Genomic DNA, 18172 nt, shown 5'->3' on the forward strand with positions numbered 1-18172 from the left:
TTCATCCAGTCACCTGTAAATGTTTCTCGCTGTCTTGTTTGGTTTCTCAGTTATATACTTGAACTCTGTTGTTGTATTTTTTAACAGACCCTGACTCAACTCCTAATGCTGAAGTCCAGTATTCTATCAGCTCTGGGAATGAGGTGAACTTATTTACCGTGGACCCGTGGAGTGGAGCCTTAAAGCTTCAGCGAGCACTCGATCGCGAGCACCAGCCCACACATGTTGTCATTGTTCAAGCCACAGATGGACAGGGTCACTTCGCCCTAGCTCCAGTCATTGTTGAGGTCAAAGACGTGAATGATAACCATCCGTTCTTCCCTGTGGATGTCCTGATAGCCAGTATCAGAGAAAACCAGCCAGCCAACTCAGCGGTGACTGTTCTGCACGCAATAGACCATGATACGGGGGTTTTTGGCCAGCTGAAGTATTACATGTTGGAGCGGTCTGGGGCAGGAAAAGAAAGCTTTGCTGTGGACCAGAACTCAGGAGAAATCAGAAGCAAAATTCCATTTGACTTCGAGAAGGTCAACACCTTCAGTTTTGTCGCAGTGGCAGCGGATTCAGGCAACCATTCAGCCACTGTGACTGTACAAGTGTTTGTCACAGGTGAGGATGAGTATGACCCACTCTTCACATCCTCTGATTTCTCCTTTGAAGTTCCAGAGGGAGCCAAGAAAGGACAAAGCATTGGCCAGGTCCAGGCAAGTGATGAGGATGAAGGGGTGGATGGTATTGTTCTTTATTCTCTTACTGCCAGCTCTCCATATTTTGATGTAAACAAAACCACTGGGGTGGTCTTTCTCAAGCTGGACAGTTCAGGCAGCAGTAGCAGCAGTGGGTCGGGTCGGAGTAAACGGGAAACCAGAGTTATGACTTTAGATGTGCAAGCTCACAGCCCTCTAGATACATCTCGCACTACTACAGCCGAGGTCTCCATCGATGTGACAAACACCAACTTTGGCCTGGCCGCTGACGTCAACATCCTGGTTATTAGCATAGTTGCTGTGTCTCTTGGTTTTATCATATTGCTTGTGGTCATGGCAGTGGTTGTGTTCCTGGTCAAGTCACGCAGGAAAAAGAAAGGCCAGGAGACGGGAAACAGAACTGTTGCCTCGGGAACTGCCTTGCAAAAACTGGATGATTGTAGCCCTGGGCCAGGGGGAGAAAGGATCTACCACCAGGCCTTGCCAGGCTATGCTGGTGACCAAGGTGGTGCTGGTGGCGGCCCCTACACTAGAGGAGGGTCTTTGGATCCTTCTCACTCCAGTGGTAGAGGATCAGCTGAAGCAGCAGAGGATGATGAGATCAGGATGATAAATGAGTATCCCCGCGTTGCATCCATCACCTCATCAATGCAAGAGCACATCTCTGCCAGAGGACCAGACTCTGGAATCCAGCAGGATGCTGACCAGCTTTCTGATATTTCCTGTGAGCCTGCAGCTTTGGAGGGCAGCACTTGGTTCAAAGGAAAGAAGCTAGGTGGCAGCCTCAGTGGGACCTTACTCTCTGGACAGCTCCCGGTCTACAGGGATGAGGGAGGTGGTTACCTAGGAGTAGGCCGTGGTCTCAATATTTCCCTCCCCAAGGATTATGCCTTTCCGGAGGATGGTAAACCTTCCGTAGATGGTTCCCTCACAGCTATAGTTGCCAGTGATGAGGAGCTCCGTGGAAGCTATAACTGGGATTATCTACTCAACTGGTGCCCTCAGTTCCAGCCTCTTGCAAATGTCTTCACAGAGATTGCCAGGCTGAAAGATGAAACTGCTCAGCAAAGTCAGAACCCTCGCCAGCCCTTCCAGCCCAAGCCCAAAATGGATCCTAAACCTAGAATTGACCCTCCACCTCTCATCACATCAGTGGCTCACCCAGGAGCCATGTCAGTTCCTCCCAAAGTCCCTGTAATTGGGCGGACATTCCCCCACTTGGCTTCACTCCGCAGGTCCCCCATCAGTCACGAGGGATCTATTTCATCAGCAGCGATGTCACCGAGCTTCTCCCCGTCTCTGTCCCCTCTGGCAGCTCGATCGCCAGCTGTTTCTCCATTTGGAGTCAACCAAGGGCCCTCAGCGTCCATGATCAGCACCAGGGAGCCCTCACTGGAACAGAGTCCCGATCATGAGATGAGAATATAATTGAAACATTTGAAACATGACATTACTATTTAAGGAGAAACTCTAAGACGGACAACCTGAACAAAGCATGACTGACCAACATTTGGATGTTCTTTTGCATGGATCAAAAGAAAGCAAGCGGTGATGGTGTCAGTTTTTTTGTCATTCTCAAAAACATTTGTCTTATTCCACAACAAGAAATCAAGGTTTCTCAAATTCCCCGCTAGTGACATTTGGTGGGCAATATCCACAAAAAATACTTAGCGTCTGTCTCCTGGTAGAATATTTGTACTGCCATTGTGTCGGCAGCTTTGCAGGAATATGTGTGATGGGCTCGACTGCAGCAGCCCACCCATCCACTACAAAATGACGCAGGTCTCCACGAACTGATCGGGGTTAAGAGCCAAATAGAAAATGTGCACTTACCATGCCCTGCAGTCAGAGATCCCTTAGTGTGTAGATAGATAAATGTGTAGTTTTCATGTTACCTCGCTGGCTGGCCAGAGAGCTAAGGACCTCGTTCCTCTCTTTGTGTCTGTGGACTTCTGTTTTTTTACCCTCCAGTATTAAACCCATCTAGTGGCTACTCTGAGAATGGTCTCTGGACACACCCGTCGGAACACATGGACAGACAAACGGTGTGTGTTCACAGAGACACTGATTCATTGATTTGCCAATGCATCGCATAGTGAAAAAACAATTGAGATTATTATTTTTCTCACCTTTCGGACAACACTCGTTTGGATTTAACCTTTATTTTATATTTTTATATAAATTTATGATTTCAGATCCGTTATTTCACATGAAGAGGTTATTGTTTTTGAGTATTTGAATATATGTGTATTTGTATGTATGTGGGCTACATTATGTGTACTGTGTGTGTCTCCTAGGTTTATAGAGACTTGTGATTGTTCAGAATTGAGTGACAGGGAGGCGTTTGTGTTTTTAGCATTATTTATAAGAAAAGAGGAATTTCAACCACAAGCTTTGGAAACCATCAGCAGCTCACTTTATGCTGTGTTGAGATGTTTTTTTTTGTCAAATTGTTGATCATCCTAAATCAAACACATATAAACCAGATGAAGAAAAATCTGTGATCAGTCTATATTTCCACTTTGCAGCTGTTCAGCACTGTCGTGGCATGCACTTGCACTTGCGCCACGCCGTGACAGAAGATTCCCTTTGTTATTCAGGGACAACTCGGTTTGCTGTTCACCTCTGTGTCTTTCAAAGAAAGTGCTTCCTAAAATCAGTTACATCACTCATTCACCTGAATGCGTTTTACTGTGAAGTTGTTCATCTCAGTACAAAGAAAACAACGATGAACAGGATGAGATTCTCAAATGGCCAAACCCGGAGAGATGTAGCACATGAACCAGACAAGTGGCAACCAAAAGGCTGAATACATGAGCCCTAATGAATGTACAAGGATTTAGCCACCAGTGCTGTTTTTTATGTCTGTGACTTTACACATCGAGAATGTCAGTAGCATGATGAGGTGTTTTACACCAGCCCCCCCCCCCCCCACCCACACCCACCGCTCAGACTCAGTTTTAGCAATCTTAAAATGTTGTTTTTGTTTTTCATTCTTTATATATACTCATCATCAAACTCATCATTTTAATTGCAGTGATTGGATGTCCTGATGTTTTCAAGATTTGGTTTCTACCTCTGTTCTGTGTTCAACCGTGCAAATCCCCATCATGCAAAGCTGGCACTGGTCCAGCTTAAAGTGACTCATGTCACGAGCCCAGCTCCAGCACTACATGCTCTTTGGCTGTCTCAGAAACATTTCTTTGTTTGAGAACCACAGTTTGGAGTTCAGTTTGAGATGACTGCCAGTGACTGATCAGTGGAGCAATGGAAGACAAAAATAAGGAGAAGCTGTATTTCTTTTTTTAAAGCAAATAATAAATTCCTACTGATCTCTTTTGACAAATTGGAGTCGTACTTCATCTTTTTCAGGAGTCAAGACAGCGAGAGGAGAACTGAGAAGCGACTGATCTGAATGAATAATTGCAAAATGTTTATTTCATATGAAGCATAGACATGTTTGCATAGCTGCTAGGGATTTCTGCCTCATTTGGTCATCACACACAGCCTCGCAGCATTTCTTTGTTATTGTTATGTACAGAAGGAGCTAGACATGGATTACGACAAGGCCCAAGAGAAAGAGCCAGAGACAGAAGCTCCTGAGTGTAGGAGAGAAATGCAAGGCCTCGAATGAGAGGTGATGATGAATTACACACGCAGTCTTAAATTTAGAGTCAGCTCATAATCACTTGAACATATCACAGGGGCAATTACACACAGATAAATGCATTCTTCTGATATTAAACAGACAACTGTAGCCCATCTGGCTGCTTTGCAAATGAAACATATAACCCAAACTGTGGCCTTGCCAGAAAAATAAAGGGGCTTGCTGCCCCAGCTTGCATGCTCACCTCCACACACAGCTGTGTGTACAGCCTGCTCTCCCAAGACTCCTTCACTAACCCCACACAACTTCAAAAAATCACAACCACACATGTACTTAGAGGCTACTACACAGTGACACGCATGGCCCAAAACAAATCTGCCCCAGCTGATATTGGCTACGATCCAGCTCCGACAGGCACATACTTGGCTGGTTCTTCAAGCTGCAAAATCTGGGAGAAATCTACGCGGAGCCGAGTGCAGGACAAGAAGTAAGCCAAGTCTGAAATCCATGGTACAGTACTGTTGTGTCATAAAATATTGTTAGACTTTTATGTAGCCGTAACAACATGCAGCATTTAAATATGCTTTAAACTAGATAAAAGAAAGCCCTGTAACCCAAGAAATCTCAGAGTATCAAAACTGAAATAGTAGCTCGTGAAAATAAAAATTAAAAGATGCACAGAATCATCACTGATGTCCATTTGACTTCCTCCTTTACATTTACTCTTCAAATTGATTTAAGGCCCCTCAGAACTTCACAGGTATACAATGAACACTGGGCACGCTGTGAGTTAATGGTCTATAAAGACAGTCTTGCCTAATCTCTTCTTCTAAGATTCAATGCATAAAAAATGAGACCAGCTTAAGGCTTAAGCCTAAAAGTTTTAGGAAAATTTGGACTGGTTTTTTGACATTAAACTGTAATTACCAGATAAGGTTTTCCAAGTGTTTGGAAGCTCTGGCGAACGAGAACTTTGATAAATCTTATTCTCTCCACTCATTACATTCCAAGAAAGTACACACTGTTAAAGACTTTGTTTTCCTTCCAGTGGGTCTGGGTAATCTGCAGCTGCACTCAATGGGAATCAAGCCTGTAAACATCATATTAAACTTGGCCCACACTGTAGTTAAAACCCAGGTGCGCTCTCATTTTGACTTTGATCAGTTCGGTTTCATTAAGTGATGAATCGGTACATGTTCCTAAATGTACTGGTACCTCAAAATAAGATATGCATGCTGCTGGTAAGGATGATGTACTGTATACAGTACGAGACACTATAAATGCACTCTATCAGTTGATGCATTACTCTTGAATGTAGGTCAGTGCAGAGAGAAAGAGAGAGAGAGAGAGAGGGGCAACTTTTAACTAGCTTTGAGTTCTTTCAGGGATTTACAGGATAAACTATTATTTACTAAAGAAAGATTAAAAATGAAAATTAAGACCAAAACAAGGCATCTGTGGCTCAAGTGGAGCATTATAGTGAAAACACAGGTTACCCCAATCAGGCATCCAAGGGGGAGAAGAGTTCAAAGACATTAATTATTTTGTCTTGTACTCGGAAATGAGTGCAAAGTATGAAAACCTATGACCAGAAGTAACAAACTACTTTCCTATTATATTGTGAATCAACTCACATATTTGGTGATCAGATATTTTAAGGAGCACAGCGCCGACTTTTCACATGAAACACGAATGTGAACAGACGGACTATGAAAACATTTACCATAGTTATGATTTCTTTCATAGGTCTAAATGAGTAATGTTGTGCTTTTTTTAAGGCCAAAGCTTTTATTATTTCTGCATGGACAATTTAGCATAGATTATAAAATGGAAACATGAGTTTTGAAAGAAGCAAACTTCACACCTCCACTGTGGCTGTGGATCAGGAGGTAGAGCAGGATGGTTGGTGGTACAGTGTGCGTACCTTGGGTGTGGGCCAAATACTGAGCCCTGAGTTTCTCCCAGTGCATTCATTAGAGTATCTATGTTAGATAGAAAGTACTTAGATGTAGAATAAAGTGTTTGTATGTGCCTATGTGCCCATGCATGTAAATGGGCACATAAGCACTTTGAGAGCTTGTGAACAGCAGAAAAGCACTATATAAGAAGCAGTCTTTTTTTTAATGGCATTGTGGGAAATGTTATTGCTGCTTAATCCAAACTGGGAACCTCTCCTCCTCATTGGAATGGCCTTTAAAAGAAATCCTGTTTAAAAAGACATTTATAGAACTGAAAGAGATGCATTCAGAATACAATCGGCTCATCATTTTCCATTTCACTTCACTGGAGTCAACAATTTGATCGTCCCATGTAAGGTTTTATAAGAATAACTCAATTGATTCTGTCCAATCTAACCAGAGATCTCTTTGAACACAGTCCCAGAACTACAAAGAGGAGTTGTGGAAGTTGGCTAAATCAGCTTTTACTCCAAGGTCAGGGCTGACCTGGAGAAATTACCGTAAACGCACACTCATCCCTACGTTTCGTGACTCGAAGCCTCACAGGAGCTCCTTTGGTTCCAAGATCCAGTTTCATGCTGTTCATCACTTGTTGCTGTAAGGGAGCGTTGTGCATGTGCGTCCTGCCCATATGTGTTGAAAGGCTGGGATGTTTGTCTCCCAGTTTTTCATCTCTGAGCACATTGTCATGTGATCAACTTTCAAATATCAGCTTGATCGGTTGCTGTGCCTCACCTGGTTTTCATTAGCCACAAACAGTTGCAGAATTCTCGAAACTTTAAGTGCAAAATTTGCCAACATTGAACTCATTTCTGTTGCTTATGCAGAGTTCATTTCTCCCTCCTATTTATGTCGTGCCACTTTCATGACTAACAGGATCCATGGAGGGAAAACAGTCGCCGGGGCTATTTGGCTCTTGGCCTCCAAATTGCTATTTATAGTGAGTTTCCACTTTTTTTTTCTGTGGTGTCAAGCAGAGGAAAAATGACAGAAGAAATGAGCCAGCTGAGTCAGTGTGAGCCTGGTTCTCATTTGTGCTGACCTTGTGTTACAGGACTCCCTCACTAGTGTCACTCACACTTCACACTGCAGGAAAAAGGAGGGTGAAGTAGAGGGGAGGAGAGGGCGCTGTGGACATGGCAAGGGAGACTGTCCAAAAAACAAAAAACCTCACAGTACCTGTTTGGTCATAAAAACCAAATGAAAGTTTGTGTTCCAGAGTCAGAATAACAAGCCAGCGATTGAACTCTGCTACTCTTTTAATTAGCAAGAAATTACAAGGATTGAAGGGAATAATTCCACAGAGACTGGGGTTCAGTTCAAGCCTTTCTAAATACATTTTTGAGTGAGTGTTTAATGCACGTTGTTTGTACATTTTTAAAATTGCAGCAATAATTAATTTTAAATGCTGAAAAAATAAACTCTTCTCTAGATTGCAGTGTAGAGCAATCAGTCTGTAAAGTATAAAGTATGAAAAATACAATGAGCTTCTGAGAAATAAAGCTCATTTCACCCCAACTCCTGAACTGAATGTTTCCTTGTGAGAGTGTGCAGGTGTCAAACATTCTGGTGAGGGTCCAAACATTTCCTTTATGGTTAGTAATTCAATCTGTTGGCTTTCAAAAGACTGAAAGCACCTTGAGCAAGGCATAATACATGAACTATGCCAAGCTGTTCCAGGAAATCTTTGCAAATGTCTGTTACATTTATGTGACAATACAACCTAACAGTCTATTTTTTTTTCCTCGTATGATGTGTGAGCTTTAAAAAAATGTATTTGCATGTTCACTGATTCCAGAAACACTTTCACACATTTCTAAACAAGGAACGAGGCAAGAGTAGATCTCAGTTATGGGAAGATTTCCATTCAAGCCAAGTTTAACAATCTCCATAGTCAACCTGGAAAAAACAAAACAAAAAAACAAGACCGCATTGTTTAAACAGCACTTTTTTTTGTTTGTTTTTTTTACAGTTTATGCAATTTTAATTTTACTGTTCTCGTGATTAAAGCACGAGAGTAGTAACAGTGTGTTTTAGTGCCTCATAGAAAGTGTTTTATAGCCATAAAGTGTCATAAAGTGTAGTCATAAAGACAGCAAATTGACCATTTCCATCACATATCTGTACCAAGTTAAAGTTTGCCAGCATGAGCCATCAAAGCTGAACCAATCAAATCCCTTCTTTACTTCAACAAAGATGTTTTTTCATATCAAAGGTTTCAGATGTCAAGTTTACCTTTAAGTAGGAAAACTAACATATTAAGCATTTAAAATTTGGCAGACACAGTTGAAGTTAAGCAGGACAGCGTGGTGGTGCAGTAATCAGCACTGTTGCCGCACAAAAAAAAGGGTCCAGGGTTTTAATCAATCAGCTGGCTGGGGCTGTGCACTGGTTCTCTTTTTGCACTTTGGCTTCCTCCCACAGTCTAAAGATATGCATGGGGTTAGGTGACTTTAAATTGGTTGTACATATGGATGGATATTTAAATGCAACATTACAGTATACAGTAACATACTGCAAAACCCTCAATGAGCTTATTAGATTTTGACCATTTCTTATGCATGACTGCAAGACTTCCTAGTAATGATATAATACACCGAAATAAATTTGCTATTTCAAACCATTCTCCCTTTTTATATTTTGCTAATAACCATCCTTTTAATAATTTTTTAACTGGTAGCATTTTGACTTACGTTTCACAAATTTCCCTGTGGTTTTCCCACCTGAGGTGTGATGCAAGTTGAATGAGACACTCACCAGACAGCAGAAGGTCAGAATACACTCATCATTTGACACTATCCCCAAGACTTCTGTCTGCTTTTACTCATTATGAAGAATAAAGCACATATTCAAGATCTCATGCTCTGACCAAGAAAGGGACACTTGAACATGCGTATGATTTGGTGTCACTGGCCAGGACATTATGGGTGGAGTACATTTTTGGTTAGTAATTCTTTATTTACATGAATTAAAGGCCACAGCTGCTTAGACTGGGTTCAAAGGTAATGTGGATGGCTTCCAGTTGGAAAGCACGGAGGAAAAGGGAGGGAGGTTGGCTGAGTGATTGCTGGGATTATTTTCTCGCAAAAGGTCTAATGGGCTCCGTACCTCTCTCTACCTTGTCTCTTCATTGTCTTCACTCTGTCCGTGACTGCATATTTCCACAGCACCTAAAAGCAGCAGGGGAACTGATACTGGTTTTAGCTCTTCTGCTAACAGCCCTGTCAGTCCACAAGGGCTTTCCTAAAATCATATATATGCATGTATAATTTCCTATCAAAAGTTTTTCTTGCATTTAGTCTATTGTCAAGTGGCAGTCTCCATCTACTTCTCCTCTATCTATTCCACTGTCAAACTACCTTCTTCCTCCCTTGTTCTCTCTCACAGCTCCATTTATTTTCTGCCTTCTTTTTTGCGTGCAAGATGTGAGCCAAAGGTCTGACAGAGATACAGAACTTAAGAAAACACTCTTGGCCCTCAATCATGAAGGTTAAACCAACACCATAGGCAGCGGGGCAAAGCAAGAGGACAACAAAACCACTTCTCTCTGGTATCGCAAACAAAAAAGGCCCCGCGCCGTCCCATAAAAGGAAAAAACTGCGATTATGGTTGAAGCAAAAATATGTTTCACATTACAAGCTATTATACTGATTTATGATTGATAGATTGATAGACTGCAGGTCAAGCCTTTTCTTACATGGAGAAATTCAGTCTATACTGCTGCATTGAATATTTAGAGCATGTTAAAACATCACAGTTGTTGGTTTATTTCCCAGCGGCTTTGCAGATCACGTGAACACCTGCTATTTATTCTGCTCTGTGATAGCCCAGATTTTGCACGGAGGTATAACAGTCAGTGATTCCTCTCTTTGTACGAAATGTTAGGCATTGTCCTCCACAGATTTTCCCCATAAAATCCAAAACAGTTAGTTTCACTTTTAAACTTTTCTTTTCAGGCATTTTCGATACTAACTCTTGAGCTAAACCTCATGCATATAAATCTTCATAATGGATTCAATTAGAGCAGAGCAAATCAGTGGGGACAGCAGATCTCAGTGCACCCATTTGCTGTTTTGCATTTTGGCCATATGCGGTGTAAACAATTGCAGAAGGTGTTTGTTTTTTTTACAGAGTCACAGAGTTTTCTGCAAGTTCCCTTTTGAATAAATTCCCTTTTCATTCTAATCTCCCATGACCATTATCTGACACAAATTTATTCAGGAACTTAAGCCATAAATAATTAGTTTCCACTGAGTTAACCGGCCTTCAGAATTCTTTTGTGGCAACTTTTGTTCGCCCTGGTCTATTATGGCTTTCCTACAATTATTTTAATTTTATTCCTTGGCATTTGTAAACAACATCTGTCCTTCTGAACATGTAAATTTTCTGCTTGGCGGACATGTACCCATCAGCAGACACTCTCCGAGAGACTAATCAGAGTGGAATTTTATGAGTGGAATTAGATAAAAACAGTAAAAAGGTAGCTCACCAGAACTGTCCATCCTGTACTCGTATTTAACAAGTGTGATAAATATCCACGCATGTTGAAGATAAGGAAAGTTAGCTTGCTTAATAAACCATTGCATCCTGTATTGTTCTTTACTTTTTCACAAAAAAATTTCTAATCAACAAAAATTGAAATTGAAAAACTAGAATGAAATCCCCAATCAGTCAAATGCAAGCATCCGCAGGGCTGTGGCTTCACTGACATTTCTGGTTCTCTTCAATTCAAGTCTGAGTTTAAATGTGAGAGCAAATACCCTGTCTTTCTTCAAAACACGCTTCCTATTAATTACATTTATATGCAGCTATTCTGCAGAAGCATTTTTATGCTTAATGCTGGAATAGAGTGCAATGTTTTGACAATGAAAAGCAAAACGACATGTCTAGATGGAAGACAGACCATTGTTTAGTTTCTCTCCACAGAACACAGGTTACTTACGATTTTAGAAAACTTCCTTTTTTGTTTCTCCAAAATAAAATTATTTCTGTGTATCAATCAAAAAGCAAAGATGCTGTTTTTTTTTTTTAAGAATTTAAAATGATTATTAGCAGATTCATCTCACAAGTGTCCTTTCTGTGCTTGAACCAGAAAAAAGCTATATTTTATATTCAATGCAACTTACTGCAAACTTTTTAATGGCTGAATGAGAAGAGCCGTTGCGTCTTTCTCTCTTCACTTAATACAAGATGTCATTTTAGAGGATTCTGTCCAAAGTGGAGAAGAAAAACAAGGAATTAAGGAAAAATATAGGAAGAGGGAGATCAGTTGTATGGGGGAATTTTAGCCAAGGAGAGACGGGGATCGGACTTATCACTCAGACAAGCCAACTGCCTGTCATTTCAGCTTAAAGCACAGGAACACTTAAGTACTCTAGGCACAGAAAAACTTGCTCAACGCTTTGTTTAGATTAAGCTGGAGGAGGAACGTATTGCTAAGCAGCAGGGCTTATATCCACACCATTTGCACTTAAATAAATTGACTACAAGTCAAGCAAAACTTATTATGACAGACACATGTACAGCAACATCATGGGCCTTTGCAAAATGACTGAGTTTAGAGTTAAGAGAGAGACTCAAACAACATAAATATCAGTTGAATACATGGTAGATCACCAGTTTCCCTGCCTCTCAGCCTCCAGTGACCCTGACTTTGATAAGTGGAAGAGGACAGATCGATGGATGGTGTTAGCTTGCATAGTATCAAAATGACATATATGACAAAGAAAACTCAGGACTGTTTAGCCGCTAGGTTCCAACATCAGAAAAGAATGGGACAAGATTCCTCTCCAGGCAACTGGTCTCCTCAGTTCCAAGATGTTTACAAGTGTTGTTAAGTAGTAGTGAATGGATGTGCTCAGGCTGGTCTTTTCCTGGTTCCCCGTTGCAGTTCTGTTATACAGTTTAGACTGGTTGTTCAGATTAAAATCAATACTTTCATAGCAGACACTTATTTTGTGGTCCTCTGAGTCGTACAGTCAAGATCCAGCTGAATACTGTTTTCCTGTTTCTTTGTGTAGACCAGGGCCTTCTACAGGCTGCAGTCGGGAGGCAGAGCTGGCCTGCTGAGGCTGGGCTGACCCACAGATCCCTGTGGAGGTTGTCAGCATACTAGAGAAGGTGACTGACCTGCAGCACAGCTGGCCGTTCTGTCCCTTTTGCAAGTGGGACACTCAACTGTTTATCCCTCTTAACTTTTCTATGTTAACTTCTTAAGCCCCAACGCCCCCTGATACGGGGGCAAAAGGCAGGAGATCAGGTAGGCTTGGGGCTTAAGAGGTTAAATAATGTAGCCGAGACTGTTTCCCTTCTGATTTAAGTGTTTGTCTCATCGACAGAATACAATTCTGCTTGGAGATCCCCATTTTGCCCACTGTTGGTCAGACTGATTACACTTACTGTACAGTTGGGTCCATACTAAATAATAACATACTATTACAGGATATTACAAACTTACCTAGCAGTGTATGCCATACACAATGGGCCTGCCTTTATGTCTTTGTAATCTTAATTCAGGTATAGCTAATGAAGACGAACCCTCTTTTAAAAAACTCAGCAGGGAAACTGACTAATCCAGTGTGCCCAATATATAATAAATCATTACTGGAAATGACATTCAAGTATGTCTTTGAAAAACCTGAGTCATCACAGCTGTCAGTAGAAGTAGTAGCTGACTCAGGATGCTGTGGCTCCTGTGTTTGATTATAACCCGGTGTGTATGGGCGCTACACCGCTCCCAGGGACTCTTTCATAGGCTGTTTCTGTGGTGAAAAATCAGGAAAACAAGGACAATCTGTTTTGGCCCAAATGAGTAATGAAACCACATTTCTTCTCTCTCGCACGGAAAGGAGTTAGAAAGCGAGAAGAGCCATGGTACTGCAGAGATGTGAAATCATATAAACTACAAGGTTTGGCTACTTCCAAAAATTGTTTTCTGACTAATAAAAACCTGGATTATTTTCACAGATTTATTACAGGGTTAAACTTTTTGGGGGGGGGGTGGGGGGGCTTATTCTGAAGTCATTCGGGGTGCATAAAAGGTCAAAAGACGTAAAAGGATTATTTCAGACAAAGTGGGTGGTGTAGCTGGAGATGAAATTGAGTGTTTTCTTTTAATGAACGGAAAAATTGGTTTGGCTTCTTAACCAATGAGAGCCACCGACTGTATAATAGAGATATCAGGCGGAGTGAGCTGTGAGCGATGAAGATTTACAGGTTCGCTGTGGATGTCTTCGAGGTGTCCCCCATGGCTCCCATGTTTCCTGTCATGTCCAGTAAGTTTACTCCCCCTGTAACCTCAGCATAAGAGTTCACTCTCATCACTGTCACCTCCTCTACTGTGTCCTCTTCTGCTAACTCCCTTTACCTCCCTTCTCCCTAAACTCTGATAGTTATAGAGATTTAGATAGATACACTGGGGTATTGCACCTTTCCAAAGCCCTTTTGTATCACACAGTGCACTGTCATTTTGAATTATATCTCCTGTGGAAAAACACAGGCTTAAACACTTGCTGATTGAGGAAAAACAAGTGCTGGCAGGGTATGGCGGCAGGGGGAGAGGGAGGGGGGGGGATTCAAGCAAGGAAAAATATTTTGTTGCAAGTCACTGTGCTGCTGGTGATGTTTTGATCCGTTATTATCTATTTCTGATTTGGTGAAATTACTGCATAGTGCTCGGTCCTTCTAGGCCATATTTTATTTTTAAGGCTTTGCACAATGAAACACGGCACCGCTCTGCGTTTCAAGGTTTCTGTTCCAGCTGTGTCAGTGTGAAGGATGATGGCTGCACAGTAAGTCTTTTCCCTTGGAAAGAAACAGATCTGGATGTGGGCTTGGCTAAAACGTTCATAGTAAAGCACAGACACGATTCAGTGCCAGGGGAGTGTATACACAGAGCACAGAGGTCCATTTTACACCAAATTAAACTATATTCTAGGTCATGAAGAGATCGGGGGGGGGGGGATTTGGAACAATACATAAATATAGTAAAAAAAAAACCCAACCCAACAACATTCATTTTTTTCCCCCTAAGACCTACCGAATCTTTTCTTTAAAGGTTTATCCAGGTTGTTGATTTATTTTTATAATACTTAAAAAATAAGGGGCTTCCACAAAATTGTGAAAATATATATTTTAGAAGGAAAATAGTCTGTTCTGCTGCTTAGTCTAACGGTCACTGATTTGAAATCTTAGTCTCCAGCTGCAAGCTTTCTCCGTTTCACAGCACAGAATAACAACATCAGCTCACTTTTTGTCACCCAGAAGAAAAACGTTGCCTTCCAGATTTTAGAAGAGTCACAGGAGCTAATTTTGACATGTTTAGCTTTGCCTGGTTCACTCCCTCTTAGAGCAGAACTTCCATCCCCTCCTTCTCACGCCTCTCTCGGCCCCCGCTGTGTGAGCCTTCCAGGTTGTAAAGGATACGGTTTGTGGTTGTACATAGCTCAGATGAACTGAATTCCTGGCAGCGTGGCATGTCACTCGGAGAAACAGTAAGATGTCAAGGGCAGCAAGCCATCAATGAAGGTGGGAGAAAGTGTGGGGGTTTGGGGGGGGGGGGGGGGCCCTAGAGATTGTGTGTTGGAATAAGATGGATGAGGTGAGAATTACATTACATTACTCAAGCCAAACAGAGTAAAACACTTTTGGTGTAAAAAATATTCTGCTCAATATAAATTCTTTTACACATCTGCAGATTGTGCAGGTATAAATCAGCAGCTGTGGTTTACCGTCAGGTGATTCCAGCATTTTAATCAAGTGGCACTGATAAAGCATAGCTGAATCAACCCAGTGTTGGATGTGGTTTGCAAAGACGACATACTTTGCACCGAAGAATTACAGACTACAAGGTAGACGATATACTGTAATAACTTTCTGACAGGAATCACTGCTTGTTGTTCTCCACTCAACTTTGAAGATAGAAAGACAAGATTTGAGCATCAGTTACAGTTTGTATCTTAATATTTTCTCCAAATGCTTTAAACCTGGTATACATACTGAGGGTTTGGGTAGTCTCTCAAAGAATTTGAAAGTGAGAGAGGTTCAAAGTTGGTCAGAGTTGTAACGGTGTTGCAATCACAGACACTTTGGAGCACTGTAGCCTTTGATACTGTAGGTGTGGTAATAATATGGTCTTACTTAAGCTTATTATGCGCACAATGTGGCCTGCGATGAGCTTTTAAGCTTGTTTGTATGTTAATGTTTGTAGGCACAGTTAGAGAAACAGCTGCCAGCAATAAAGACAATTTATCACTGCATGTATCATTACATCATCTCATGGCATCCTACACCTCAGTGTGCTGTCCCAGAGGTCTCAAAAAAGTGTTCTAACAATTTGCAATGCAGACCTAGAACACAGCAATTCACTTCTGCTTTCCTGAGTGGCTGAAAAATTCATTTTAATTCATTTCGATTAAAGTCGTGTGTGAGCACAAACAATCAATTAAATGAGTATAATTTAAATGTACATAATAAATGGATGGGCTGGTACTTATTTGGCACTTTTTACACTGAGAACTCATAGTATTTTTTATTATGAGACTCATTCACCCAATCATATAAGTGCTTTTTTTCTATACCTAGTTCACAAACACACTTGCTCTGATCCATCAAGGGGAACTCGGGGTTCAGCATCTTCAACATGCAGACTGGGATTAAACCACTGATTTTCTGACTGGTAGACAACCTGCTCTACCTACTAAGCCACACGCTGCCCTTAATAGTAAAAAATATTTACTTATTTTACAGTTATTGTTTCTGATTTTTCTTTCATAAAGGCACATTGCTTCATCTGCAGAGGACTAGAATTTCACTATACTTTTAAATTGTGAACCTTAAAAAGGTTTAGAAAACCTAGAGGACTTGCAACCCTCCAGACAGCTGTCAAACATACCTTAGGGTGATGCAGAGGCTGCGTTCAACCTGCACAGCCACGCAAACTGAAATGAGCGTGAAAACAGCTCTTCAGGGCGAGTCCTCAAACACAACGGAAGAATGACTTCAGTGTGGATGCTTTTGTGTTTCACTGAATAATGGGTGTGTGGGAGACTGTTCACAAAATAAGCTACTGCTATTAATCACCCGCTAAAAATAAAACATGCAAAAGCACAACACTAAGTGATGGAGAAGGTGGCCAAAGCCGCGACTCTCCAGAGAGCACGGCCAGAGATGATGGGATGGAAACAGCTTAATCACCATCTATAGTTTACGTGCGCTTGCCTTTGCACCTGGCTTCACAAAACACACACAATAAATGTGTTTCACAGAAGCACTGTCGCTTATGGTAGCTCATGTTTGTTTGGAAAGCTCAACACACCTTTATTGTGAATGTCAAATATAAATACATAGGTGTGTCCATTTTTTTCCCAGTTAACGTGCTCTGAAGCTTTCACACATTCTTCAGTCTCAGGCTTTTTGAATGGGTGGCAGTTTGGTTTGTCTGGATGGAGGATGCACAGTGCAGTCAGGTCACCCTCTTTGTGTACAACAATGCAGATGGTGTGTTCATATGAGGATAAATAATGTGGCTGGTTATTTGCTAGCCTTTGTCTCACATTACAGTTAAATGTTTCAAACATTTTTGCAAAGAAGACAAAATAAACGGCCTCACTATTTTCTAAACTTTTACTGTAAAGTATTGTGTGCCACTACAAAAACACTGTCAGCTGACCTCCGATGAACCTCACTTGGCATTGTTTAGCTGCAGCGCTCAACAAGGCATCTCACAGTTTTTGTTTTTGGGGTTTCTCTCACTCTCACCCTGTCATTGTGGAGGGTCTTGCCAATACCCCACACAGCCAACCAGCTTGGTGCAAAGCATATGTTTCCTGCATGCCTGTGTACTCTTTAAAGCCATTTCTCAAACATCTGTGTACAAACATGCAGATCTACATTCTTGTAAGCGCAGGCTGAATTTGCATATGTGTTCCTATCTGCAGTTTGAAACCTCTTGTTGAAGGCTCAGAGCACAGGTTGAAGAAAACTGGAATGAGGTCAGAAACAACGAGCAGAACAACAAGAGTCCAAGACTTCAAGTGGAAACTATTCCAGACTGAAGTCCCATCTGCTTTCACTTTAGAGTCTGACTCTAAACTAAATAAAGATCCCTCCTGAACGCTTTTATTGCCCTTCGCTTTCTATCCATCCTTCTTTCTGCCCCAGTCTTTTCCCTGTATCTACTATTCCTAAGACAGATTGGCTTTAGTGTTACTTTGTGTGAGCTTTAGAGAGTTGACTCGAGTGTGAGCGGGCTACATTTACTCTTCTTCTCTCTGCTTGTGAATAAAACTGTCCCTTGGTGTTACGAGTTAAAATGTTCTTGGTAAAAGCCAGATCTGAACCATCTCATATGCAACACTCAGGTTTCTTTACCTTCTTCGTCTCATGGGCTGTGCCTGCCTTCTTGTTGTTATTGGCCTATATCAAACGACCTGATGGCAGACATGTTTTACATTTTTTGGCTAAATCTACGGACGACTGGAAATGTGTAACTGTATTGCAAATATCTAATTCAGCTGTTTTTCTATCAGATGGAACAAATGTGTTGCCAGTACACTACAGGAGTTGGCCTTATACCTTAAACCACCACAAAAATGTCAAAAAAAAGAAGCTTTAAAGTCATTTTATCATAAAAAGCTGTCAAATTTTAGCACATTTGGATGACAGGTCTGTCTGCATAGAAGCACCCTCCCTCTGGAACACTGATTTGATCTATGGTTATGGTCACAACTCAGCAAATCCAATTCCTCTGACAAATCCGAAAAATTAACTGTGCTAACATTGGTATCTGTATTTCAAGAATGGGCATTCTGCTCATTAAATAACTGGTAGAAGGATAACGATAAATATTACACATTTTCATGTGTTTTTAGTCATTGTGCATACGTGTTTTGCTCTTGCCA

The 18172-nt window shown here is 41.4% G+C and overlaps 1 protein-coding gene across 1 annotated transcript in view; it reads left to right on the top strand.

Moving 5' to 3' along the window:
* dchs1b (dachsous cadherin-related 1b) overlaps positions 1-4053 on the top strand; it is an 83859-nt gene extending 79806 nt beyond the window's left edge. The window contains exon 29 of the mRNA XM_087847326.1: positions 88-4053. Coding sequence (XP_087703452.1) covers positions 88-2135 — 2048 coding nt within the window. The 3' untranslated portion in view covers positions 2136-4053. The remainder of the gene's footprint in view (positions 1-87) is intronic.
* Positions 4054-18172: the final 14119 nt, after the last annotated feature.

Source organism: Neolamprologus brichardi, chromosome 10 (genome assembly GCF_056152115.1).
Source record: "Neolamprologus brichardi isolate AB-2024 chromosome 10, ASM5615211v1, whole genome shotgun sequence".
NCBI classification, from domain to species: Eukaryota; Metazoa; Chordata; class Actinopteri; order Cichliformes; family Cichlidae; genus Neolamprologus; species Neolamprologus brichardi.